The 26,965-nt window shown below is 39.4% G+C and overlaps 1 protein-coding gene across 1 annotated transcript in view; it reads right to left on the bottom strand.

Moving 5' to 3' along the window:
• Positions 1 to 26,965, bottom strand: part of MUSK (muscle associated receptor tyrosine kinase) — a 97,247-nt gene that overhangs the window by 30,593 nt on the left and 39,689 nt on the right. Inside the window, exons 7-9 of the mRNA XM_055579308.1 lie at positions 21,869 to 21,898; positions 11,613 to 11,737; positions 4,897 to 5,056 (exon numbers count right to left, since the gene is read on the bottom strand). Of these exons, the coding sequence (XP_055435283.1) occupies positions 4,897 to 5,056; positions 11,613 to 11,737; positions 21,869 to 21,898 (315 nt within the window). The remainder of the gene's footprint in view (positions 1 to 4,896; positions 5,057 to 11,612; positions 11,738 to 21,868; positions 21,899 to 26,965) is intronic.

Raw genomic sequence — 26,965 nt, 5'->3', positions numbered from 1 at the left:
TCTTTCACTTTCATCAAGAGGCTCTAGTTCTTCTTTACTTTCTGCCATAAGGGTGGTGTCATCTGCATATCTGAGGTTATTGATATTTCTCCCAGCAATCTTGATTCCAGCCTGTGCTTCATCCAGTCCAGCGTTTCTCATGATGTACTTTACATATAAGTTAAATAAGCACGGTGACAATATACATCCTTGACATACTCCTTTTTCTATTTGGAACCAGTCTGTTGTTCCATGTCCAGTTCAAACTATTGCTTCCTGACCTGCATACAGATTTCTCAAGAGGGAGGTCAGGTGGCCTGGTATTCCCATCTCCTTCCACACAGCCAAAGGCTTTGGCATAGTCAATAAAGCAGAAAGAGATGGTTTTCTGGAACTCTCTTGCTTTTTCAGTGATCCAGCAGATGTTGGCAATTTAATCTCTGGTTCCCCTGTCTTTTCTAAAACCAGCTTGAACATCTGGAATTTCATGGTTCATGTATTGTTGAAGCCTAGCTTGGAGAATTTTGAGCATTACTTTACTAGCGTGTGAGATGAGTGCAATTGTGCGGTAGTTTGAGCATTCTTTGGCATTGCCTTTCTTTGGGATTGGAATGAAAACTGACCTTTTCCAGTCCTGGGGCCACTGCTGAGTTTTCCATATTTGCTGGCATATTGAGTGCAGCACTTTCACAGCATCATCTTTCAGGATTTGAAATAGCTCAATTGGAATTCCATCACCTCCACTAGCTTTGTTCATAGTGATGCTTTATAAAGCCCACTTGACTTCACATTCCAGGATGTCTAGCTCCAGGTGAGTGATCACACCATTGTGATTATCTGGGTTGTGAAGATCTTTTTTTGTGCAGTTCTTCTGTGTATTCTTGCCACTTCTTCTTAATATCTTCTACTTCTGTTAGGTCCATACCATTTCTGTCCTTTATTGAGCCCATCTCTGCATGAAATGTTCCCTTGGTATCTCTAATTTTCTTGAAGAGATCTCTAGTCTTTCCCATTCTGTTGTTTTCCTCTATTTCCTGGCATTGATCACTGAGGAAGGCTTTCTTATCTCTCCTCTCTAATCTTTGGAATTCTGCATTCAAATGGGTATATCTTTCCTTTTCTCCCTTTTTTTTTTTTTTGCTTCTTTTCTTTTCACAGATATTTGTAAAGCCTCCTCAGACAACCATTTTGCTTTTTTGCATTTCTTTTACTTGGGAATGGTCTTGATCCCTGCCTCCTGTACAGTGTCATGAACCTCTGTCTGTAGTTCATCAGGCACTCTGTCTATCAGATCTAGACCCTTAAATCTATTTCTCACTTCCACTGTATAATTGTAAGGGATTTGATTTAGGTCATACCTGAGTGGTCTAGTGGTTTTCCCTACTTTCTTCAATTTAAGTCTGAATTTGGCAATAAGGAGTTCTTGATCTCAGCCATAGTCAGCTCCTAGTCTTGTTTTTGCTGACTATATAGAGCTTCTCCATCTTTGGCTGCAAATAATATAATGAATCTGATTTTGGTGTTGACCATGTGGTGATGTCCATGTGAACAAGTTAAGGAGAGAAATAAAAATGGCAGGTGTCTCATGGGGTTCGGATGTCTTATTACATTGCACTCATGAGATACCCTTTTAAAATGTGCATGAGGAAATTTTAGGAAAAGTAGAGGAGCTTGAAGTCTCATAGTAAGTGTGATGCAACAGGAAAAACAGATCAGGGATGAACAAATGGGTCTTGTGGCTTTTCATGAATTAGCTACGTAAGGGAGTGTTATTCAAAAACGGTACCTCATACTTTCCAAACTCATTGACTAAAGTCAAATCATTGCTGGTTTCATTCTACATGAAATTACAGAAAGGTGAAGATAGGCGAATTAAGGTACACATTTTATAGGTTCCTTTCTCTGGACCAAAATCCTAGAAGACAGGATATTGATAAATTACACAAAGATAAAGCAGGAGTTTTTCCTGCTTCTTATTTGGGACTCCAGAAGCAGAGAATCTTATAAGGGCCCTTTAACCTGACATGTGATCGGCCACATTAATGCAAAAATGGTAGTATGACACAGTTGGGTAGACAGCAGGACTGAGTTAGTGGTCTAAATCTTCTTTGGATTTTTTATAACATGAAAGTGATTCAGAAGTTTCTACAGGCCCCAAGAGGGATAAGGAAGGAGCTGACTTGGAGTTTAGCATGTATGGCATTGCAGAGAGAGCCAAGGGCAAAGGTTGCATAATAGACTCTAGAGAGGGAATTGATGAAGGATTTGACCGAGATGTGGAGGATTGTACTGCTACAGGAAGAGCCTCAATGGGGCTGAGCCAGAGAGGGAGGTCCTCTGGGTTCCAACCAAGCCAAGAGATGAGCTCACTAGTTCTCCAGCTGTAGACTTTACCAAAGACTAGGGTGGTCCAGAGGACACCACTGCATAAATCCAAGACTCCTTCTCTCTTTCCATGTAAGGAAGAGAGAGAAGGAGGAAAGAGAGGAAGAGACATGGCAGGGAATTGATCTTTGAATGCCTGAATAATGACCAGAAATGAAACTTTCTTCATGTTAGCAACACTTGTTTTCTCCTCTAACCAGGGGATGTGTAGGTTGAGCTAGATTAGATCAGTTTATTTTCTTGGATTTGAGTATTCATATGTAATTATTTCTCCTTCTCTCTGCACATACATATGTTATCAATATGTAGTTATATAAATATATGTTTACTGAACACTGGCTCCTGATCAGTTAACAAATAAAACATAAGATAGTGAGACTAGAATCATTCCAAGTAATTTAAAGGCATCAAAAATGTAATCATTTAATTATCTCTTGAACCTTCTCATGTTCTGTTGTTTTATCTGTTATTGTTTGTCCTAGACATTTTTCTTAAAATCTCAGACACATCTAAACTCCTTGTACCACATTCAGACACTTTCAGACCTTATCTTTTCTCTCCTGACCTGCTGTCTACCTAATAGGTTTCATGCATCTCTCCTCTTCTCTGTTTACCAATTGTTGCTGTTGCCAGAATTTCATAACTTTTCCAGACTCCTTGAATAACCTAACTGCATGCCATGCCCCTTCATCTTTTGACACCTGACATCTGTTGATTTGATAAAGAATATATCTGACCATATTCACTTGTCTCCTCTAAAAAAATTAAATAACTTCCCATTGATTAAAGAGTACAGTCAGCCTGCTCAGGCTCTTCATAATCCAGCTAGATCTCACGTTTCAAACCTTTCTTCCTCTCCTCCACCTCATCTCAGTCTCCATCATGACTTGCTATTTTCTGGACTCACTTTGACCTTGTCATCTCTAACTCAAATGGTACCTCTTTTCAAAGGATTCCCTTAAACTCTCTTTTTTCCTGCTGTTGTACTTTGTGCTTCTGCATAGAACAGTCTGTGCTGTGATGTCTGTGACTGATAGGCTTCCTTTTTAGATTGAGAGTCCCTGAAAGACTTGGACTCCATTGTTGATGATCCCATTCATGAATTAAGTTTGCATTCTTTACCTAATGCATTGGACTGAACCTAGTGTACTTAATAAATGCACGTAAGAGTGCTTCATAGACAACAAATGGTATGTGAAGAGTAATCAGTTTATTATTTGTTAAAGTGAGTTGACTTTACTTTTAAGCATCTCACCCTTCTCTGGGAATATGACTTCCCATCAGTGGAAATTCTTGAATAATTGATGTAATATCTCAAGATACAAATATATTCTTGGAGGAGAAAGCAGAAGGAATCTGGTTTTGAAATCTCTTTCCTTCGTGGGCATGCCTCAGAGGACCAGCCTTGTCCAGTGCTCCCTATGTATTTCTCTGTGTCCTTATTCACCTCATGCTAAAAATCACAAGCATTAAGAGAAATTTCCTCATCAGGGAAGATCAAAGAAGTGGCACTGTAGTAAGAAATATCAGGCTCTGGGGAACTGGCTCTGCATACTGGTTCTACCAGTGCTTACCTTACATGTGAGGCCAAGCATCTCTCTGCTGACCCTTGGACGGTAGGCATGCTATGAATATTATCATGCCTGGCATTTCCTGATACAGGGATTATTTCCATCTCTAGGAATTCCACAGATGTTCTCAGAAGCCTTTGGGACATGTAAGTTTTAAAAATAAACCTTTATAACTCAACACAAATATCCTAGAAATCCATGTGTCAGCCCTTTTCCTTGAAAATATCTGTGGATCCTGTTATCACTTGCATGAAACAAGGGGAAAGGCCATAAGGTAGATAATATATTTATAAGTAAAAATTCTGGCACAAGCATGTTAAATGTCTGCCAACTTATTCTTTGAGAGCCTTGGAAAGCTTGATTAACCCTCAGAAAGAAAGAGGAGAAAGAGAAAAAAGAGGATGGGAAGGAAAGAAAAAAAAAGGGAGGGAGGGAAGAAGGAAGGAAGGAGAGAAGGAAAGAAGTAGGGAGGGAGGGCAAGAGGGAAGAATAAGAAAGGGAAGAAAAGAACATGAAAGAGAAGGATATTGAAAGAAATGAACTCCTGGAAGCTGTTTCATATCACTTAGGCAAGCATTTAAGAATTTAATTTTTGAAGCAATGAATTTCCCCAAATCAATTATTTCGGTCAACCTTTGGAGTATCCCTATGGAGGAAGAAATATCCCAAATGGGCCTGGAGTAAGAGATTAAAAAAAAAAATATGTTCCCTAGTGAAGGATGTTGTGGCATAGTACCAACTCTCTCGTCTCCTCAGTCAGTCAGTCAGTTCAGTCACTCAGTCATGTCCAACTCTTTGTGACCCCATGGACTACAGCACTCTAGGCTTCCTTGTCCGTCACCAACTCCCAGAGCTTGCTCAAACTCATGTCCATCGAGTCAGAGATGCCGTCAAACCCTCTCATCCTCTGTCGTCCCCTTCTCCTCTCCTGAAACAGTGCAATTGCAAACAGCCATCCTACCTGCTATACTTAGGGTGGCTGCAGCCTTGGCAGTACTGAATTTCTCTCCGTGCTTATTAGTAGCTATGCATGTGTAAAGTCCTGGCTTGGTGATAAACAGCTGCAGTCTTGAGTCAATTACTCGGTCTTTCACACTTTCTTGAATAGACCCAGAAGAAACCTGGTGGAGTCAGGGGGAAAAAGAAGATAGAATTAGGTCAAGAATTTCTAATATGTTGTATAAAGTAGACTGGAAAGAAAAAGGATTAGGATCAAAAGGCATGTGGTAGATTGCGAAAATTGCCAACAACTTTTGTCTCCCATCGCCCATGACCTTACAATGTGACTTTGTTGCTTTTCCTTTCTGAGGTGGCTTCTTTCCTCATGCTTTGAGTCTTGATTGGCTTGTGACATGTTTTCAAAAGACACAGAGACTTGCAACATTCTTGTACACTGTGGCTTGCTTTCTTGTTTCTCTTAGAACCTGTGACCGCCTGTGAATAAGCCAGAGCAGGCCTGATAGAGGATGAGGCACTTATGGCCCAGTTATCCTCACTGATGCACCTGGCAGCCAGTAATAACCCCGAGATATATGAGTAAGGCCATTCTAAACCCACTAGCTCCTAGTCAACCTGCCAATCACAGGAGCTAGATCAGAAAGATCAGGCAATCCTAGCCCAAATCAGCAAAACCACCCAGTCGAGCCACGGACTTGTGAGCATTAATAAATGGCTCTTGTTTTAAGTGATCAGGCTTTGGGACATCTGTGATGTGACTGTAGATAACTAACACAAGCTAGAAAAGATACCCTGTGTGTATCCTCCAAGATACGTCTCTATGTCTTAAAGTTAGAGACAGTCAATTATGAGAGGTAATAGAGTTTTAGACTCATTTTCATAATTCTTTTCCAGTTTCCCCCCTAAATGCGCAACAAATAGTGGATGGTTAACAAGAAAAAAATGGTTGTGAAGTCAGTCCTGTTTCTGCATCATGAACCATATCAGAAAATCAAATATCCTTGAAGAGCCAGGCTACCAATGCCATATTAGCACATAATTGACAGGTAATGTACCTAAGTGGTCTTTAGTCATCAGCATGCCAACTCTGAGAAAGACAGCTCCCAGTGCATTCTTTTGGGTTGCAGAGTTCCAATTTACATGCTAGTTTGTCTGACCCCCAAAGTCTGTGGTTTTAATCTTTTATGTTTTACTGCCTTACCTAGTCCTAAAATTGAATAGTCATTAGAAAAGAACAGTAACAACAAAACCTCAAATCAACCATGGACAAAATAAACGTCTGACTTAAATGTCATTGTTAAGGTGGTGACATTTATTAAACTGGTGATTCTTTCTTCACTGTTTTCTTAAGCGCTCTACCATTAAAAAAAATTTTTTTTTAATTATCATTGCTTATCTGAGGGGGAAATTGCTAATTTGAGAGAAGTGTGAATAGACTGACAATCAAGAAATCAGCTAATGGTTTACCTTGAGCAGGAGTAGGAGTGGGTACCTTGGTGGCCTTGAAAAAGATCTTTCTGTCTAGTAGTAGAGAATGAAACTAGGAGTAAGAAACTTGGAGCCAATATATTTTACTGTTTCACCTGAGGGAGGATTCACATTTAGATCAGCAAGCGGGAGGGAAGCCCCGAGGTGAGACCAACTTCCCATGCTTCTGCTGCCAGGTAGCTGGGTGGCCCCAGAAGCAAGCAGTCTCCAGCGCAATTAGGCAGTGAAAGTTTGTCCAATTAGCTCCTGTCTTTTTATTCTTTATCTGCACTATGAGTCTCCATTCTTTTAGAAACACTGGTTTATGTGAGCATCAGTTTACCTTAACTGGGGAAACTTCCCAGCTCAGATCAAGTATTGTGGCATTTTCCCCAGATAAGCAGCCTGGACGCTATGAGAAATTAACAAGGCAGAGAGAAAAATATCTTTGAGAGACACACATGCAGCTGGGAATTCAAACCGAATGCATCATTATATTTATCAGAGGTGCAAGTTCCTATGGATTTGAGTGTCCAAGTTAGATGGAAAGGGCTGAACAAGTTGAAATAGAATTTGAAAAAATTATTGGGGTATAGTTGATTTACAAAATTGTGTTAGTTTCAGGTGTACAGGAAAGTGTTTCTGTTATACATATTCATAGGTCCATTTTTTCCAGATTCTTTCCAATAAAGGTTATTACAGGACATTGAGTAGAGTTCCCTGTGCTCTATAGTAGATCTTTGTTGGTGAAATACAATTTTGGACTCTCCCCAGGTTTTAATACAAAGCAACAATGAGAAAAAAAGCTAAAGAGCTCAAACCTCTGTCAGTTAGTATGTTTTATGTTCTGAGGATATTTTGTTTATAAGTATAATCCCTTCCCAGTTTATACATGTGAAATCTGTAGAACAGTTACCTTCCTCCTTTGCGAGTTCGTTTCTTCTTTTAAGAAGTAGATCTGTAGTGCCGATGCCTAGGAGACAACTCAGAAATGAGTAATCCCCTAAATGCTGACTAAACCTGCACTATTTTCATGTTCACACCTAAGAAAGTCACTCCTCAAGGTCACCAAAAACATTCTTGGGAGGAAAGCGAAATGAGTTTTAAGCCGCCTGACCCCCGTCCTCCTGGACACCATCCAGGTGCTGACATAGTCCAGCGGGTAGACCATCAAGTTCCAAGGCTCACTGCCTGATGATGATGTGGTTCCTAAGTGCTTTTCCTCCTGTTTCCAGAGGCCTGGCTTGATTCCGTTTGTGACTCATGCACAGCAGGCCTTGTTAGTCATCATTTGAATTTGTTTTTCTTTCTTCATGGAGCAATCTGACCAACAGTTTAGTATTTTTGATGACCTAAAATTCAGAACACCCCTTTGCCCTGCATTTTAATCATTTGGCCTTTCAGATTTAAAAGCTCAAAAGGATGAGTTCAGATTATGCCTGGGAGCTTTAAGCAAGGTGTGCTGAGGCAAAGTGGAGGACTTCATTGAGGTGACTTTATCTGGTATTACAATAAATATGTTTTTTCTCCAAGTCACTCAGGCATACTGACCTGAAAGCTCTGGATAAACAGTTCTCTGTTGTGTGTGTAGGGGTGAGACTGTGACCTCAGATGAGGCCATCGAACAGGAACTCTATTAAAGAGGCATATTAGTTCACACCTGATAAAATGTATGTAAAAGCCTTCTGAAGGAGACAACATAGGTGGAATACTTTTTACATATCATTAATAATGCTGTTTGGAGAAAATTTACCCCCAGTTATGGATCCTATAACTTTATCATAATTTGACCTCTGAATGGTATTCTGGCTTCTATGACCTTGTCATGCAGCAAATAGTCCCAGTTGGCAAGGACTATCTCAGGGAACTTTAGGATATGGCCTAATATGGTCCATGTCTGCTGCTAAGTCACTTCAGTCGTGTCTGACTCTGTGCGACCCCATAGATGGCAGCCCACCAGGCTCCCCCGTCCCTGGGATTCTCCAGACAAGAACACTGGAGTGGTTTGCCATTTCCTTCTCCAATGCATGAAAGTGAAAAGTGAAAGTGAGGTCGCTCAGTCGTGTCCAACTCTTAGCGACCCCATGGACTGCAGCTTACCAAGCTCCTCTGTCCATGGGATTTTCTAGGCAAGAATACTGGAGTGGGGTTCCATTGTCTTCTCCATGGTCCATGTCTAGGGAGTTGTAATAATGTCTGTTTATGCATCATAGAAAAAGGAACAGGTTGACTGAGAAAATTTCCCATTCTGTTTCTAATCAACATAGCCATGAATATTGACCCCTTTCAATCTGGCTGCTGAGATATCCCACATAATATATTCCACTTGATATATGTAATTATCTTGGGTTTACATAGTCAGTAAGAGAAGATGTTTCCATGGCTCATGTCCTTTAAACCAAAAAAACTGCCTCTTAAAAATATGTATAAAATATAAGTGAGCTTCCCTTTAAGGAAATTCAAAAACCACAATCTTCAACACAGATTTGGCTGTTCATTTTGAAAACTCTTCTAATAAATTAAAATGATTGAACTTTTAACATGTTTTAGGAATTATAAATATATCTTTTGGACAAAGCAAGAGAGATGTGCAAATTTTTTATTTGAATGCCAAAATAATAGAGTTGGATTTAATTTTAAGTAAATCTGGTTATCAAAATATGAGGATATTTTCTTTTAGAAAAGTAATCTCTTCTGTAGCCATACCAAAGTATTATTTCCAATGCTATAAAACAAAAGGGATATTACTGCTCACTCTGAGTTCACCTAAGACTACAAATTTTCATGAAAAATGAATGATATCTCCATAGGAAGAAAGCAAAAGAATTTTTTATTGCTTTGGGCCAATTTCCTTGCCTTTCTCTTGTTCTTTGGCTGTAAGCATTCAGGGTTTTAGTTTACTGGCATGTTCATGTATGGGGATGAAGGCTCATTCACATCTTTTAAAGTACTTATGGTACTTTAGTGTATTAGTGAAGTTAGTTCACTGCCTTATAGTTAGTTAAAGGGCACAGTTCAAATCCTGTCTTATTCTGTGCCAAATTGCTCCCTGCTCTGCATTTGTGTTAATCCTGCCCACCCAAAATGATCCCAGGTCTGTCGACTCTTCCCTGTTCTCAATAGACTTCTCTGGTTGGCTACTTGTCTGACATGAAATGCCTAAAATTGCCTCCATTTCCTGTGATTTGCATCAGCACAGGGCAGGCATCTCAGTTTCTAGCTGGATTCGGAGAGTAGCACCAAGAACAAAACTTGGCTGTAAGAGCAAACCCTCTCTGACCATGAGAACTGCAGATGTCCTTTTGCTTTCTTTCTGGAAGAAAGTCACTGTTCGTTTATTTTATTCCTGTTTTAGAATCTCCGGCAAAGAATCTATTTTGCTTTCGGATTTTTTGTGAATCACATTTTGAAAGATGAAGTTGGAGTCTCAGTAAGACCAAAACTAACTCAAACCATCTGGCTTTTAAAAATTATTCCTCAACTCCAACAGAGAATAATCATATATCTTCCAGTTCTAAACTCATACAAGCCTTTTAAAGAGTGAGACAGTTGGAGAGGGAGAGGGTGGGAAGATTTGGGAGAATGGCATTGAAACATGTAAAATATCATGTATGAAACGAGTTGCCAGTCCAGGTTCGATGCACGATACTGGATGCTTGGGGCTGGTGCACTGGGACGACCCAGAGGGATGGAATGGGGAGGGAGGAGGGAGGAGGGTTCAGGATGGGGAACATATGTATACCTGTGGCGGATTCATTTTGATATTTGGCAAAACTAATACAGTTATGTAAAGTTTAAAAATAAAATAAAATTAAAAAAAAAAAGAAAGATATTAGAAAGAGAGAAAAAAAAAAGAGTGAGACAAATTAGTAAAGTCATATTGTCAGTTCCCCAGTTTTCTTAGGGCATCTCTTTATACTACTTTGAAAGGCTTAAGACAGCTCCTACAGCTTCATGGAAAAGCCACGAAATGTACTGTCAATTAAGATTTGAGTTGTAAATGATACCTGAAGTTTAATTAGAGAGCTAAAGAAGAACAAGATTACAAGTTACTTTAACAAGTTTAAGCCAGTCAAAGATTAGTAGTAGCCCTTGGTCCCTAGCAGAAACAAACAAAAATTCTCTGGAGAAAAGAACCTTTATCTAGACCTCAAATTAACCTCTGACATTTTTTTTTTTCCTCAAAACAATGAACGGGTAGTCAAAGGTAACTAGGCACACAAGGAAACAAAACACAATGAAAGAAAGTCAGCAGTAAAACAGACAACAGAAGCAGACCTACAGAGGCATTCCATTCCACCCAAATAAAGTCAAATGTATCCATGACCTAAGTAAGCCTGTAGGATCTACAGTCCTTATACACACCCCTTATCTCTTTCCTCTAGCCACACTGACCTACTTGCTGTTCCTCTGACATACCAGGTGTACCTTTATCTCAGAGACTTTGCCTGGTTGTAATTCCCCTGTTATGTACATAGCCTCCTCCTTCAGCTCTTTGCTTAAATATCTTCATCTTAATAAGGCTTCTCTGACCAGTTTATTGAAAACAGAATCTTCGTTGTACTTTCTCACTTCCCTGCTTTATTTTTCTCCATGGCATTGGACAGTATTCACACAGAGTATAGATTCTACTGTCTGCTTATTTTATTGTTTGTTTTTTTCCCCATGTTAGTGTAAGAAACTTGAGGATAGGAAACTTTACTTGTTCTGGGTGAGCCTGTATGTACAAAGTCTAGAATAATGCCTGATGCCCAGGAGATGCTCAATATTTGTAGAATGAATAAATGAATGCTTTTATGTAAAGTGCTTAGAACAGGGCCTAGTCATAGCAATCACATACTATATATTAGCTACTATTACCAGTATTAGAAATGAAAACAAAATGTTGCACTAACAGACATGTATTCTAATTCTGGATTGCTTTTCATCAAATTAGGCTCCAGCAGTGAATTAATCCTTCAGCTGATGACTTTTGTGCAGGAAGGAATTATTACCACTTCCCTTTTACACAAAAGTGTAAAGAATAAATTTGTTTTTTTACTATTCCCTATGATATAAGGAAAGAAGTAAACTTATGGAGTTCAGTTTCTAGACAGTGACTTCTAGAATGAAAATATTGGAAGATTTTGAAAAATAGAGATGCAGGTGAGACCAATGACAGAGATCATGGTAACTCTACAAATATGTGCTCTGCCCTCAAATTCACCAGCAGTGGGTCTCCCCCAGACAAGTCCCCATACAGATGGCACTCACAGAATTTCCATTTTCAATCCAGGTGATGGTAGGCACAGGGATGCCTGTGGCTGTACAGCGCAGGGTCACAAAGGAGCCAAAGGTGACATTGTGGGATTCAGGAGCCCGCAGGATTCTGGCAAAAACTGTTAGGAAAAGAGAAGTGGTGAGCGACTCTCCCACTAGGGATGGTCAAGCTGGGGTAGTCTTGAAGAAATGCAAATCAGATCATAGTCTCCTGTGAAGGATCCTCCACATTCCCTCTATCTTAAGGATAATAGCAAATGCTGTGCCCTGGCTTCTGAGCCATTTATGCTGTGACCCTATGCTTCTCACAACTCCAGGATACACCAAGCTTGTTCCCAACTTAGATGCTGCCCATGCCATCCCTCAGCCTAGAACATGCATCCTGTACATCTTGTAGTAGTTTTCTTGTATCATCTAAGTCTCCATTTAAGTGATACTTTCAGAGAAAGGCCCTCCTGGACTGCCCAATGTAAAGTCTAACCTTTCTCCCATTCACTTTTTCATCATCCTATTTCATTGTCTTTATAAACCGTACCATGATCTGAAATTATTTATTTTTACCTATTGTCTATCTCCCTGAAGTAGATTGTGAGTCGTCAGCAACCAAAAACCTTGCCTGTTTTGTTCAGTATCTAGCAGAGTGCCTACCAAAGTAATAATATTTAGTTGAATTAATGCTTTATGTCTTCAACTATATCATGGTAGAATGACAGACAAAATCTGTTCAACTTTTACGAGAGTGAGATGAGCATGCAGGGTCAAAAAGAAGAGGAATATTTTAGACAAAGATGGACAGAATAATGAGTAATTTTATTCTTTTCTAAGGCTGAATGCCCACTTATTAGATAAGAGGAAGTTCTTTTGATGTGAAAAGAAATTTTACCTTTGATTAAAGAGTGGAAATGAGGTTCAGAATGTACAATAAATTGAAGGATACTTAGAATCACAGAATCACTAATCTTGAGAGAGACTTCAGAAATCAGCTAATTTCTGCTCTTATTAAATAGATGTAGAAATAAAATCCCAGTTAATTTGTTTCCCCAAAGTAAAGTTAATTTGTTTCCCCAAAGTAATAAAACTAATGGGTGAGAAATCTGAACTCAAGTCTTCTGACTTCAAATCCAGTGTTCTCTAGATCCTTATGTAATCTTTTTAATTACTCATTGATTGCAAATGTAAGTTTTTTTTGCTCTGGCCTTTTGTTTTCGAGGACTTAAGTACAAAACATAATATTAGACGGTGAAATTCCCATTAATACAATGCTTTGATGCTTAGTTCTTCTAAAATTGTAAAAAATTTGTGGATTTTGGATTCTAAAGGAAGGTACAGAAGAGGCAGTATATACTAAACAGAAGATGTACAGGACAAAGAAAGATCAAATTCAACTGCATTAAAGGTTGGTCTGATTTTTTAATAGCTCTTTAAAAGGATTGCATAATTCAAAGAGATACAGGAGGACATAATTTGTTTGACAATTGGATGCTTTTTGCAGGTTCTAATTTCAGATTTGCCTGCTCAGATTAACTCGCTTTCCTATCTTTTGATATGGAGGACTCTAAGAGATGAAATCTGAAAGAACATGCTAGAAATACAAACATTGAACCCAAAAAGCCAGGAGAGAGAGAAAGCAAGGAAGGTGCCAACTTCAATGCAAAAGTGCCAACTTTGGCACCTTCCATGCAAAGGTGCCAACTTCAATTAAAAAATAAAAAAGAGTGGATTTAATGTTTAACCTTGTGCCCCAGGTGAAAATGAAATTGAACCTGATTTTAAGTACAGGATTCTAATTCCCAATATACAAAAGAATAGAGGGTTGAGGAACATGTTAGACAACATTATGAGAGGACTTCCCTGGTGGTTCAGGGGTTAGGACTCAGTATTCCCAATACAGGGGGCACAGATTCCATCCCTGGTCGAGGAAGATCCTGCAAATCGCATGCCATGTAACACAGCCATAAATAAATAAAGTAAATAGAAAGAGTATTTAGTTCTCTTAAAAAAGCCATTATGAAGATACAATTCAATCATATCACAAATACGGACAGTTGAACAGGGCAAGATATTTTGTTTCCCCCCAAAACAAATAACACTGGAGAGGGAAAAAAAGAAAATGAAGGGACTATTATAGATTGAGAAAGATTTAAGAGGCATAGCCCCGAGTGTAATGTGTGGATTCTTGTTTGGATTCTTATTCAACAGATCAGATATAAAAAGACATTTTAGAGACAACCAGATAAAAATTGCACAATCCCGGTAGTAAATGGTCTTAAGAAACGAGTGCAAATGGGGAATGGATGGTAATGTGACTGTGTTAAAAGTCCTTAAAGTACATGGGCACTGATTGAATTTATGTCTGAGATTTACTTTAAAATAAACTAGCAGCCATAAAATGGTACTTGCTTAGATAAAATGGTAGACTATTGATCACTGTTGCTGTTGGATAATGGTACTGTGAGAGTTTACTATATTACTGTGTCTACTTTTTTACAAGATTAAAAAAATTTTAGCATTAAAATTTTTTTAAAGCTGCAGTGGAGCCTACCCCACAGCTCCAGAGAAACATGTCAGGGGACACATACTTCTTCTGCCATTGAAATAGTGTAAGTTACTAGAAAACCTAAAACCTGAAGAAGGGTAGGGTTCTGAGGAGAAACACTGGACACAGATCTCAGTCCTGAGAGTTCAGAAGTAACCACAGCAGTTTTTCTTTTTTAACTGGAGGATAATTGCTTTACAGTGTTGTGGTGCTCTCTGCCACACATCAACACGAATCAGTTATAATTTTATGTGTATATATATCCCCTCCCTCCTGGGGCTTCCCAAGTGGCTCAGTGGTAAAGAATCCACTTGCCAATGCGGGAGCCACAGTGAATTCAATCCCTGAATCAGGAAGATCCCCTGGAGGAGGACATGGCAACCCACTCCAGTGTTCTTGCCTGGAAAATTCCATGGACAGAGGAGCTTCAGTTCAGTCGCTCAGCCGTGTCTGACTCTTTGCGACCCCGTGAATTGCAGCACGCCAGGCCTCCCTGTCCATCACCAACTGCCGGAGTTTACCCAAACTCATGTGCATCGAGTCTGTGATGCCATTCCAGCCATCTCATCCTCTGTCGCCCCCTTCTCCTCCTACCCCTAATCCCTCCCAGCATCAGGGTCTTTTCCAATGAGTCAACTCTTCGCATGAGGTGGCCAAAGTATTGGAGTTTCAGCCTCAGCATCAGTCCTTCCAAAGAACACCCAGGACTGATTTCCTTTAGGATGGACTGGGTGGATCTCCTTGCAGTCCAAGGGACTCTCGAGAGTCTTCTCCAACACCACAGTTCAAAAGCATCAATTCTTCGGCGCTCAGCTTTCTTCACAGTCCAATTCTCACATCCATATATGACCACTGGAAAAACCATAGCCTTGACTAGACAGACCTTTGTTGGCAAAGTAATGTCTCTGCTTTTGAATATGCTATCTAGGTTGGTCATAACTTTCCTTCCAAGGAGTAAGTGTCTTTTAATTTCATGGCTGCAATCACCATCTTCAGTGATTTTGGAGCCCCCAAAAATAAAGTCTGATACTGTTTCCACTGTTTCCCCATCTATTTCCCATGAAGTGATGGGACCAGATGCCATGATCTTCGTTTTCTGAATGTTGAGCTTTAAGCCATCTTTTTCACTCTCCTCTTTCACTTTCATCAAGAGGCTTTTTAGTTCCTCTTCACTTTCTGCCATAAGGGTGGTATCATCTACATATCTGAGGTTATTGATATTTTTCCTGGCTATCTTGATTCCAGCTTGGGCTTCTTCCAGCCCAGCATTTCTCATGATGTACTCTGCATGTAAGTTAAATGAGCAGGGTGACAATATACAGCCTTGACGTACTCCTTTTCCTATTTGGAACCAGTCTGTTGTTCCATGTCCAGTTCTAACTGTTGCTTCCTGACCTGCATATAGGTTTCTCAAGAGGCAGGTCAGAGGAGCTTGGCAGACTATAATCCATGGGGTCCCAAAGAGTCAGACAAGACTGAGTGACTGAGCACACACATGGTCCCCGCCCTCTTGAGTCTTCCTTGCCCACTGTACCACCCCTCTCAGTTGTCACAGGCCCGGGCTTCCTGTGTTATGCAGCAGCTTCCTGCTAGCCGTCTGTTTTACATGTGATCACGTATATACGTCAGTGCTACTTTCTCAATCTGTCTTAGCCTCCCCTTCCCCTGCTGTATCCACTAGTCCATTCTCTGTATCTGAGTCTCCATTTCTTTTCTGTAAATATGTTCATCAGTACTATTTTTCTAGATTCCGTATATATGACTTAATATATGATATTTATTTTTCTCTTTCTAACTTACTTCACTCTGTATAATGGTCTCGTTTCATGCACCTCACTACAACTGACTCAAATGTGTTTCTTTTTATGGCTGAGTAATACTCTATTGAGAGTGTGTGTGTGTGTGTGTGTGTGTGTGTGTGTATATATATATATGTATATGTATATGTACAACTTCTTTATTCATCTGTTGATGGGCACCTAGCTTGCTTCCATGCCCTGGCTATTGTAAATAGTGCTGCAGTGAATGATGGCACCCCACTCCAGTACTCTTGCCTGGAAAATCCCATGGATGGAGGAGCCTGGTAGGCTGCAGTCCATGGGGTCACTAAGAGTCGGACCTGACTGAGCGACTTCACTTTCACTTTTCACTTTCACGCATTGGAGAAGGAAATGGCAACCCACTGCAGTGTTCTTGCCTGGAGAATCCCAGGGATGCGGGAGCCTGGTGGGCTGCCGTCTATGGGGTCGCACAGAGTCGGACATGACTGAAGGGACTTAGCAGCAGCAGCAGCTGCAGTGAACACTAGGGTACTTATATCTTTTTGAATTGTGGTTTTCTCAGGGTATATGCCCAGTAACTACAACAGTTTTAGATCAGAGGTCTGTGGCAGATAATTACAAGTTAAAACAAAATGTAGGCTTGAATTTTTTTTTTTACAGGCAGTATTTACAACCTGAAAAATTCCATAGCAAGAAGAATAGCAGTCATCATGGTGATCAGTAGGGTCAGTTGCAAGAGTGAGTCACCTGTATACTCTCCCAGGGCCCCATGCTTAGAGGGCCCCATACTTGGTTTATTTTTCTTCTGCCTGTGTCTTTAAAAATTATAAATGATTTTTGAATGAGAAGCCCTGTATTGTTGTTTGCAACCAGTCCACAAATTATGGAGCCAGTTCTGAGAGCCTGGTAGTCAGGGCTAAAAATGCTTGCTTAAAATAGGGAGTGAAGGCTGCACTTGTGCTGGAATTCCAGAAAAACAAGGCTTTAAGGTGAAATGGGAAATTAAAAATTGCAAATATGCTTTATCGGTTTATAGGAAGTGTCAATCAAGACTAGGTGACAGAGGCTATACCCACCGCTGCTGCTGCTGCTGCAAAGTCGCCTCAGTCGTGTCCGACTCCGTGCGACCCCATAGACGGCAGCCCACCAGGCTCCCCCATCCCTGGAATTCTCCAGGCAAGAACACTGGAGTGGGTTGCCATTTCCTTCTCCAATGCTTGATAGTGAAAAGTGAAAGTGAAGTTGCTCGGTGGTGTCCGACTCTTCGCGACCCCATGGACTGCAGCCCACCAGGCTCCTCCGTCCATGGGATTTTCCAGGCAAGAGTACTGGAGTGGGAAGTCTAAATATCTCAAGAGGACAAGCCAGCTGGGAGGCGGTGTACACTGCCTTCAGAGGGACAGAAGTAGTGCTCCATCTGACCACCTGGTCGAGATTTCTCCCAACTTGGTCCTAATTCACAGGTTGTGGCCCCCTGATGACTAATACAGAGTGATGGGCATCTGAACGAGAGTCCACCCAGGGATTCTCTTCCTTTCTCCTGTTTTCACAAAGATAATGGAGACTTAGATGGCGCAAAATACTTGAGTCCACATTTATCATTTGGCTAAAATAACTCTTGTAGAGCTTAGGGCTATACTTGTGTGTCCAGAATTTTGTGAGTGTGAGACTCCTGTGATGATCATTTTATAGGTCCCGTTGTCTCTGAAAATCTGGAAAGAAAAAAGGTAGGATCCTTGAGAGATTAAGAGGAGGATTATTTCAATTCCATGAATGCTGGAAAAGTGTGGACAGCAGCTGCTAAAGATGACACTAGTCAGTGTACCCTTGAACCTGAGTAAGAAGCTTCTGGCTGAAGATGAGAAGCATAAGAAACTGCAAAAGTATGAAATTTAGATTTTTTTCTGCTTTAATTTTCAAAGGCAATCATTTTTATCTGGGACTTTAAGCTCTTCCTGGAAATTTAGTAATAAGGGAAAGTTTATTTATTTATTTATTTTGTAATTTATGGCTTTTGCTTTTGTTTTTGGCTGGCATTACATTATTTGGAATATCATTCAGGCTCATTGCAAAACCTCTGATGACCTATATTGCACAACACAGCTAAGAATTATGTGAGATGGTAAATGAAACAGTCCATTATCATTCTAGAGGTCAACATAGCCTTGGAGTTCATTTAATTAATGTGCTGCCCTGCCCTGTATCAGAAACTTCTGGTCCAGTGAGTCACAGGAGGGTCCAGAAAAGACCACTGCTGGGACTGCAAGTGGCTTCATGAATGTAGGGTTGTGCGGACAAGCTGTTGGTCTCCTTCTCCACGGAGACAGATATACCCTTGGTTGACCATTGTTGAGCCTTATGGGATAAGAGGAGGGGAAAAGGCCAGGAAGTAAAGGGAAGCTGGTCTCTCCTGTACTCCCATCTTCTTGCCAAAAGATAAAATAGAGTGAAAGTGAAGTTGCTCAGTCATGTCCAACTCTTTGAGACCCCATGGACTGTAGCCTACAAGGCTCCTCCATCCATGGGATTTTCCAGGCAAGAATACTGGAGTGGGTTGCCATTTCCTTCTCCAAGGCATCTTCCCAACCCTGGGTTTCAACCTGGGTCTCCCGCATTTCAGGGAGACGCTTTACCATCTGAGCTACCAAGGAAGCCCATGAAAGTTGTTCAATCGTGTCCGACTCTTTGAGACCCCATGGACTATACAGTCCATGGAATTCTCCAGGCCAGAATACTGGAGTGGGTAGCCTTTCTCTTCTCCAGGGGATCTTCCCAACCCAGGGATCGAACCCAGGTCTCCCACATTGCACGTGGATTCTTTACCAGCTGAGCCACAAGGGAAGCCCAAGAATACTGGAGTGGGTAGCCTATCCCTTCTCCAGCGAATCTTCCTGACCCAGGGGTTGAACCAGGGTCTCCTGCATTGCAGGTGGATTCTTTACCAACTGAGGTATCAGGGAAGCCCATATAAAATAGAAACTTGCCTCTTTTTTCAGTATTGAAAGATAGCTTTCACCTTTCTTCCGAGTTTACCTCTCTCAAAGAAGACGGCAAACAGCTTTTGGGTTTTGACCCAACTGTCTTCTCATAATCTTTTCTTGACCCATCCCCCTCACACCACATCATAATTTGTTTTGTTTTGTTTTGTTACAGTTTTTTTTTTTTTAGTTTTTAAAAAATATTTATTTTTAATTGATTGATGATTGGTTTACAATATTGGTTTGATTTCTGTCATACATCAACATGAACTAACCATAGGTATACATATATCCCCTCCCTCTTGAATCTTCCTCCCACCTCCTGCCCATTTCCCATCCCTCTAGGTTATTACAGAGCCCCAGTTTGAGTTCCCTGAGACATATAACAAATTCCCCTTAGCATCTCTTTACATATGTTAATGTATATGCATCAATGCTGCTCTCTCCATTTATCTCACCCTCTCCCTCTTCTCCCCAACCCTTGTCCAAAAGTCTGTTCTCTATGTCTGCATCTCAATTGCATAATTTGTGTTTTGGCTGTCTCTTCTCATGGAATGTAAGCATCAGAAGGGTGGAGCTTGCTTTATTCATTAACACAAGCTGATTGATAGATAATTGATTGATTGATTCATTGATCAATCAATCCTGAACCCGGTGTGGTACATGGTGAGCACTCGATAGATATTTGTTGAATGAATGAATAAATGAGTGATTCCTCTGATTAGTGATATTGGGAAAAGGGACTTGTCTACGTGATGAATATCTCAGTCCTCTTTGGGCCATCTTTCTTCCAGCTATCCAGTGAACAAGAGGGGTATGGGGTTAATGTCCCATAGGTAGTTCCCCAGGTCGGGTTTTTCCATCCTACAATTCCAGGTGAAATGCGGAGGCTGTGGGGAGGAATCGGAAGTTACATGAATCTAATTTTTGGATGAAAGGAGAGAAAGCTTTCTTTTTCAAACTAGCTTTATCAGCAATAAAGCTGATATTTTTATACCCATCAGTATTTGTTACCAGTTCCAAGCATAAAAGGTAATGGGACAGGGAAAGAAATTTCACCACATGTATCAAACATAAAAAACAAAAAGCCAGTTGCCATTAAAAATAAGTGTCAAACTGCTCCATGGATAACAATACACCTGTAATAATAAACTTAAACATAGTTCAATAATAAACTCCCATTGCTTCAGCAGTAGCCACAAACTGAAAATTCATTTTAAGTCATCCATTTTAAAAGTAATGTGATAGGTTTCATATCAAAAAAATGCCCCCTGAATATCCCTATTTCACCTTTTCTTTGCATGAAAGACAATATAAAAGTGCTTTGTTACATAAACAAGCTGTTTAGTAGAAAGGGCGTGGAATTACTTGGTCATCTGGAAAATGTTGATAATTGTTTTGATATGGATTTAAAAAAAAAATTATTCAACTCTTATTTCAATAGATAGTCTTATTGTCATTCTCCAGTTCACCATGAGCTCTTTCCCATTTGCTTTCCTGTGGGCAAGCACATTACTATTCATTTGCAACATGTAAAACAGACATGGGCAATCTATTTATCCTTGGGTTTTCTTTCATGGTGTCTAGTCCTGAGTTTTGGGCTTTACTTTCTCTGGGATAAGTTTACTTTAATAACTTCAGGTTGAGAATCCTGTATTCAAAATGGGACTTAAGCAGCCCGTGATTCCAAGTCCTTTATAACATAACCATATTGTATTCTCATTTCCTTTATCTCTCTGTCTCTTTTTTTCTCCCTCCCTCTGTCTTGTCCTCCCTCCCTCTACCCTGCTCCCTCTTTCTTGTTCCATTTTTCAAAATACTTTCAGATATATAATAAATTTTGTCATTGGTTGTCATTTTAAGGGGTAATCTGAATTTGTAATAAGGAGATGGAACATTATTCACTCTGAAATTTCATTGGTGCTGTAATGGAAAGCCTAACAGGCAGGGGGCCCAAATTAAATCTTGAAATTAATAAGCAGTTTGACTTGAAATGAATTGCCTCTCTTTTCTTGGAAAGGGAGTAGGACCAGAAGAATATTTAAGTCCCTTGTAAATTGTATTTCTCAGCAATTACTTCAAAGGATGTAATGAGCTTGCATGGATTTGCACATTTTTTTTTCTCATTCTTTTCTTTCTTTCTTATTTTCTAGCCTCTCTTAAAGAGATCTTTTGTTACTTGATTCAAACCAGCACTGAGAAGAGTAAATTGAAAACAAACAAAAACTGAAACTAAAAATAAAAAAACCCTCAGAATCATACAGATGCAGGTGAAATGATTTTATCTAGATTTAGTTATAAGCAGCGTGATGTTTAAATAGGAAAACATCTCAGATACCTTATTTGAAATACTTAGATAAGGAGGGGCTGTTTCAAAGAATACCAGCCTAGGGTTTATTCCTAAAGCCAAACTGTATTACATGAGCACTTGTGAATTTCATCCAAAATATACAAAAGTTAGAACAGTTTGATTGATTTGGTTTGGTTTGGAGCAGTTGTGTAATACTTGTCCACTTGAAGTAATAACAATAAAAATCTAAGCTGGCACCTTGACATTTTTACAAGTCTCCAAAGATTGTAACACCCTCACCTCCTGTCCCCCCACCCCCAAGGCTTTTGGTCAGAGGAACTTTCTGTTCTAGTCTGTGTGACATTTATATTCTCATGCTGATTTATGTCATTTCATTTTGTTTGCATTTTCAGAGTCTAGGATATAGAGTTTATTTCTGTTCATTCAAGCTTTTCTTAATACACGTAAATCCTCAATAACTATATTATATATAAAGCAGCCCATCTAATAACACTGTTAAATGCTGAATTAATATTCCCTATACATTGTTTGTTATTTCCTTATAAAATCATGGCACTCAGAGTTGTTTGTAAGGTCAGAGAACTAAACAGTTGAATAGAACCATACGTTTATAAAAGAAGCAGGGCAGAAAGAAAAAAAAATACCTTTAGTATCTTGCTCAGGTTCACTCTCTTCTATTAATAGGAACAAGACAAACAAACACACAAACAAAAACAACACATTATGAAAAGGAAAATCTTTGAGCACAGGAATGTTACTGTACAAGATGAATTAGGACCTGCTTGTTTCTTATTTCAATAAGAAACAAATGCAATCAAGGGAAACCACTGACCTTTTAAAAGCAAACTATCAAATGACATGAACTTTCAAACTATTGCTTTTAGGCAGGCAGTACCACACAGAAAATGAACTACAGCATACCCAGCAACATAGCGCATTCATGCATTTTCATTTCATCGTTGACAATTACCCTTTCTTTCAAGGCAACAAACTGCCTACTATTCTGATAATACTGGTAGTGATTGTGTTTCTCCTTGTTAGTGTGGCTTCTCCTCTTATGAGGCCCTCATGTGAAGGCAGTGATGTTGAATCTGGGATCTCAGCTATCATTTCTATGGCAATAGACTCCTGTTGTGGTAAACAGAGGATTAGGGGGTTTCTGCAGAACAGAGCCTACAACCAAGAGAGATTCTCTCCTCTGTATTGACTCCCAGAGGCTGCCCAGAGAGCAGAGAGGAGCTCATCATTATCTTTCAGGGAAAAAGAACAGAAAAGCAAGCTACAAAGAAAACTATAAAAATGTATAAATTGGGTATATGGAATTGAGAATTTTTCCATTTTTAAAAATCCTAGAAAAGAGACAACCACTAAATTAATTGTTCCAAAATGTTTAATACAACCAAATCAGAGATAGATCCCACATGAAGTTTTATCTTTCTATCATAAAGATGTATTTTGTGTCAATTTAGACCTTTTTTTTTTAATTGATGTATAGTTAGAATAGACCTTTCTTTGATTTAGTGATAAGCCGGGTGCAATATTTGTTTATAGTATAAAATAATGATGCTCTTGTTAATCTACTTTTAGAAATAAGAATACAGTGGTATGGTTCCTTACAGATTATGGGTATTTTCACACACATTGTACATTATCTCATTTAACTCTAGCCGTTTCCCTGTGATGATACATATCTGATATTATTCAGCCCATTTTTCAGACAAGAAATCTGAAACTCACCGATTTACTGCAGATGCAGAGCCAGAAATGCCTCTCCAGCTTTCAGACACAAAGTTTTCTGTTCTACCTAGCATCACAGTGAGAAAGCCTCATTTTTATATTTAATGCCCAATACTCTTAAATTTAGGTGAACTTATAACTTTCCAGTTAGAGTTTACTCTATCTGTCGAGTCCATGACACATTCTTATTTTATTTTATTTTTTTAATATCAAGGTCATATTGGATAAAAATGAGATTTTTCCATACTAAAAACTGGTCCGTCTGGACACTAGAAAATTGCAGAGAGTCCCTGCTTGGAACAAAGACCTTAATCAGAGGAAATAAGTGAAGGTCCATAGTTGGACCAGATTGGGCCTGAAAAATTATACCTGAATGTCTTTGGGCTGAGCATGTCTTTCTAGTTCCTTAGCACAATTGTGCTTATTTCTAAGCTTGCGGGGGGTGGGGGTGGGGGGGGAAACAACTGTTTTTTTGGAACCAGCAAAATAACTATGGGTGCCTGAGATGGGCAGGGGACTTAGATGGGAACGTTAAGTATCTGTGTTATTTGACTGCTATACCTCCAAAATTTTGCTCCACTAAAGTTGAAGGGCCTCAGTAGTTTTGAGAACCTTATTTGCTCATCTCTTACACTACTCTTTTTAGGGTAAAGTGCAGTGCAGGTAAACCCTCAGCCTCCTTGTAATTTTACACCAATGGTCTTTTACTGGACTGGACTATATTTTGAAGTAGACTCTGAGGTAAATGCTGATTTTTCCTTTGCTGCTTTTCACTTTATTGTTGTTATTGTTATTATTACTCATTTTGCTTGATTTGTTTGGAATTGGAAGCAGTCTGAAACAAATGCACCCATTTCCTCCACTGCAGATGTATAGAACCAATTCAGGGGATCAAAGAAGCTCTAAGATTTGTCATTTTCCTAAAAGGAAGTCTGGAAGTCCCACCAGAAATTAAACTTTGATATATCGACTCTCAAAATTTCTTTTTACACACAAATTCAAATATGTATCTCATGTGTTGTTGTTCTGGTCATGTCCGACTCTTTTGTGACCCCGTGGACTGTAGCCTGCCAGGCTCCTCTGTCCATGGGATTTCCGAGGCAAGAATATTGGAGTGAGTTGCCATTTCTTTCTCCAGGGGTTCTTCCCAACCCAGTGATTGAATCTGCATCCCCTGCACTGCGGGCAGATTCTTTATGTATATAAATATATACATATTTATATACACTATGTATTAATATATACACATATGTACACACATTCACACACATGCATAAACAGTTGAGGTTACTTTAAATTAGAGAAATTGCACACTATTCAAGTTTGCGTACACTCACCCAGTGTATGAGATTATTTGTTATTTTGAGGTCAAACTGTAGTCCTGGTTTTACTGTGTATCCTGCTTGCCTACCCTACCGCCACCCCTCTTGACTTGTGAACCGACTGTTTTACCCCTTACCAATTTTACATATATTCTGTTTCATGGTCTTTATTTCTACTTAATTGATAAATTCTCTTTTAATCACTTTATGTATAACGCATCGGTCTTGTCTTCCAACGTGATTTGTAGTCTTCTTGGGGTGGAGGAGGGAGCAACAGAGCATACTTTACTTTTGTTGTGTCATTTTTTTCCCCTAAAGTCCAGCACAGCCTCTTGTAGAAATAATTGGAAAAAAGTGTTGGATAGTGATTCATTTTCCTTCTCTACTTTCTTGGGATTGTTCAGTAGAACATTTAGAATGGAGAGTCTGAGATTTCTCATATTGGAATAGTCTGAGATATAATCAACATCCAAGTTACACAGTATATCCATCATTTTCTTGAATAGTTTGATTTATGGAGAACTTAGTTTCATTGTATCAACCCATTTTAAACAGCTGTGTTTAAAAAACAGGTACATATATATATCCTGAATCAAACCAAAATCAGTCTCCTTATAATTACTACCCACAAGACCCAGTTCCTACTTCTACCTACTGGACAGAAATGAAAATAAAATCCATCAAATGTTTTCATTTTCCCAACATGCTAGCCCCAGTTTACCATCCTGACTTCTGACTTTTTTCTCACTTCTCACTTAGCTTTCCTTCTTTTCTTCAGTTATCCTCTTATCTGTGGTACCTGAAACTAAAACTAACACACCTAGAGTCTCACAAATTTGTGAGTAGTAAGACTTTCTAAATACTCTACCTCTATGAATATAAATTTGCACAAGTTTTTATTTGCATTTCATATAATGATGCAGATAGGTCATTGATTCCACTAAAAGTCATGAATATCCAATACTCACTTTTATGTTGCTCTTATTAAAGTCTATCTCCTCAGTTTTGAATGTATATCTGTGTGAATATGACTTGATTCTAAAGAGGTAAATTAAGTTTTTCCTACTCAGTTTACTGTATTAGTTGATGGAGAGGAAAGCTGGCAGGGAGGACGGGCGGGTGGGGAATGTATTGTTATATGGGAGGAGGGAAAGCCATCAAAGTTCTCTAGTGGAGATAAAAGGAATATATTTAGTAAATTAATACAGGTCATGTAGATCTTACAGAAAGAAAGATGTGAAACCAGAAGAGAAAACAGGCACACGTGTGAGATGATTTCCATCCTTCTAACTGGAAGAATGAGGAAAGTCAAGAAATAACAGGAATTTGGCCACCTAGACTTGAAGTCTCAATGGAGGCTGAAATAGTACATTATTTGCTTTTTGTAGCATGACATTTATAATTTTCTTGGGCAATATCCTAAGAAAATCTCTGACCATCTGGTACTGTAAGAATACCGTTCTAGGACTTTTTCTAAAAACATAATCAGAAATTGGGAAATCAAAATAATATTTCCTTTCAGTTGTATACTGTACCCCTTATAGGAAACCAGGCAGGCGGCTCTGAGTTTGGGTCCTCACTCTACTGCTTACTAGCTGTTTGATCTGTGCTACTCTGGACTTCAGTGTCTTCCTGCAGAAAATGCAGAACCTGTCAACCCCCAACTTGTAGGATTATGGAGAAGAGTAAGTAAAATGATCTGTACAAAGAAGTTAATATAGCAACTGACACATAGCTAGAAAGTACTGAAGGCTGACTTTGAAGCCATCTCCTCTTGCTCTTCCTCCCTCCCTTCTTCCCTCCCTCCTTCCCTTCCTTCCTTCCTGTTTCTGTCTCTGTGGTGTCTTCCTGACTGAGGACAGCTGTTCTTCCAACTGACTTCAAAGGTAGAAGGCTATTTTATCTTATTTTAAATTTCAGTCTTCCTTCGCAGGCAGCATCCCATATATTGTAGGTGTCAAAAGCATGAGCTTAAATCCTTTCCTCAATTATCTGAGAAGAATCACTCTCAGAAAGAGAAATTCATTCTTTAGATCCCATTTTAAAACATAGATGCTAATCAATATCAGACTATTTGAATCTATGCTTAAATAGGTTAGATGTCTCATCTAGCATTGTATTTTCAGAATTACGGAGTCAGAGATGCCTGTTAGTAGACAACTACCACAGAGAACAAGAAAGATCATTTTAACTTTTAATTTTTTTACTTAAAGAAAAGTGGCTCAAGGGTGGTTGAAAAGTAATCATAGTGAGACTCTGGGGTACTTTGTTTCTGAACAGATTCTTCTTTTGTCTTCCAATCATTAAAAGAAAGCTTGACAACAGTAATGATGAACCTAAGTAAATACCTGATTTTCCTTCCTGACTTCTTGATGGCTACAGCAAAGGAACTTGATCCTGGTGTGCTGCCACTGTTTACATTTCTGTCCCCTTTGAAGCTGAGCAATGCATAAAGAGGTTTATCCACTGTGGCTCCATCTCTGGAGGAATTGGAGCACAAGCTCCTTTAAAAAAACATCCACAGTACCCTCGCAAACAGTGACTCCCACCTCATAATCAGGCTGGCCTGCCTCTGTGACATTCCTATTCTCTAAAGTGGCTTGGGTTGGGAACATTTCTGTGGCCTTTGAGATAATAACATTTTCTTAGCTTGTAAATATGGATGGTGAATAATGACTGTGA

The sequence above is a fragment of the Bubalus kerabau genome, chromosome 4 (genome assembly GCF_029407905.1).
Source record: "Bubalus kerabau isolate K-KA32 ecotype Philippines breed swamp buffalo chromosome 4, PCC_UOA_SB_1v2, whole genome shotgun sequence".
NCBI lineage: Eukaryota > Metazoa > Chordata > Mammalia > Artiodactyla > Bovidae > Bubalus > Bubalus kerabau.
The sequence above is the reverse complement of the archived record's forward strand: the minus strand, read 5'-3'. Positions and strand labels throughout refer to the sequence as shown.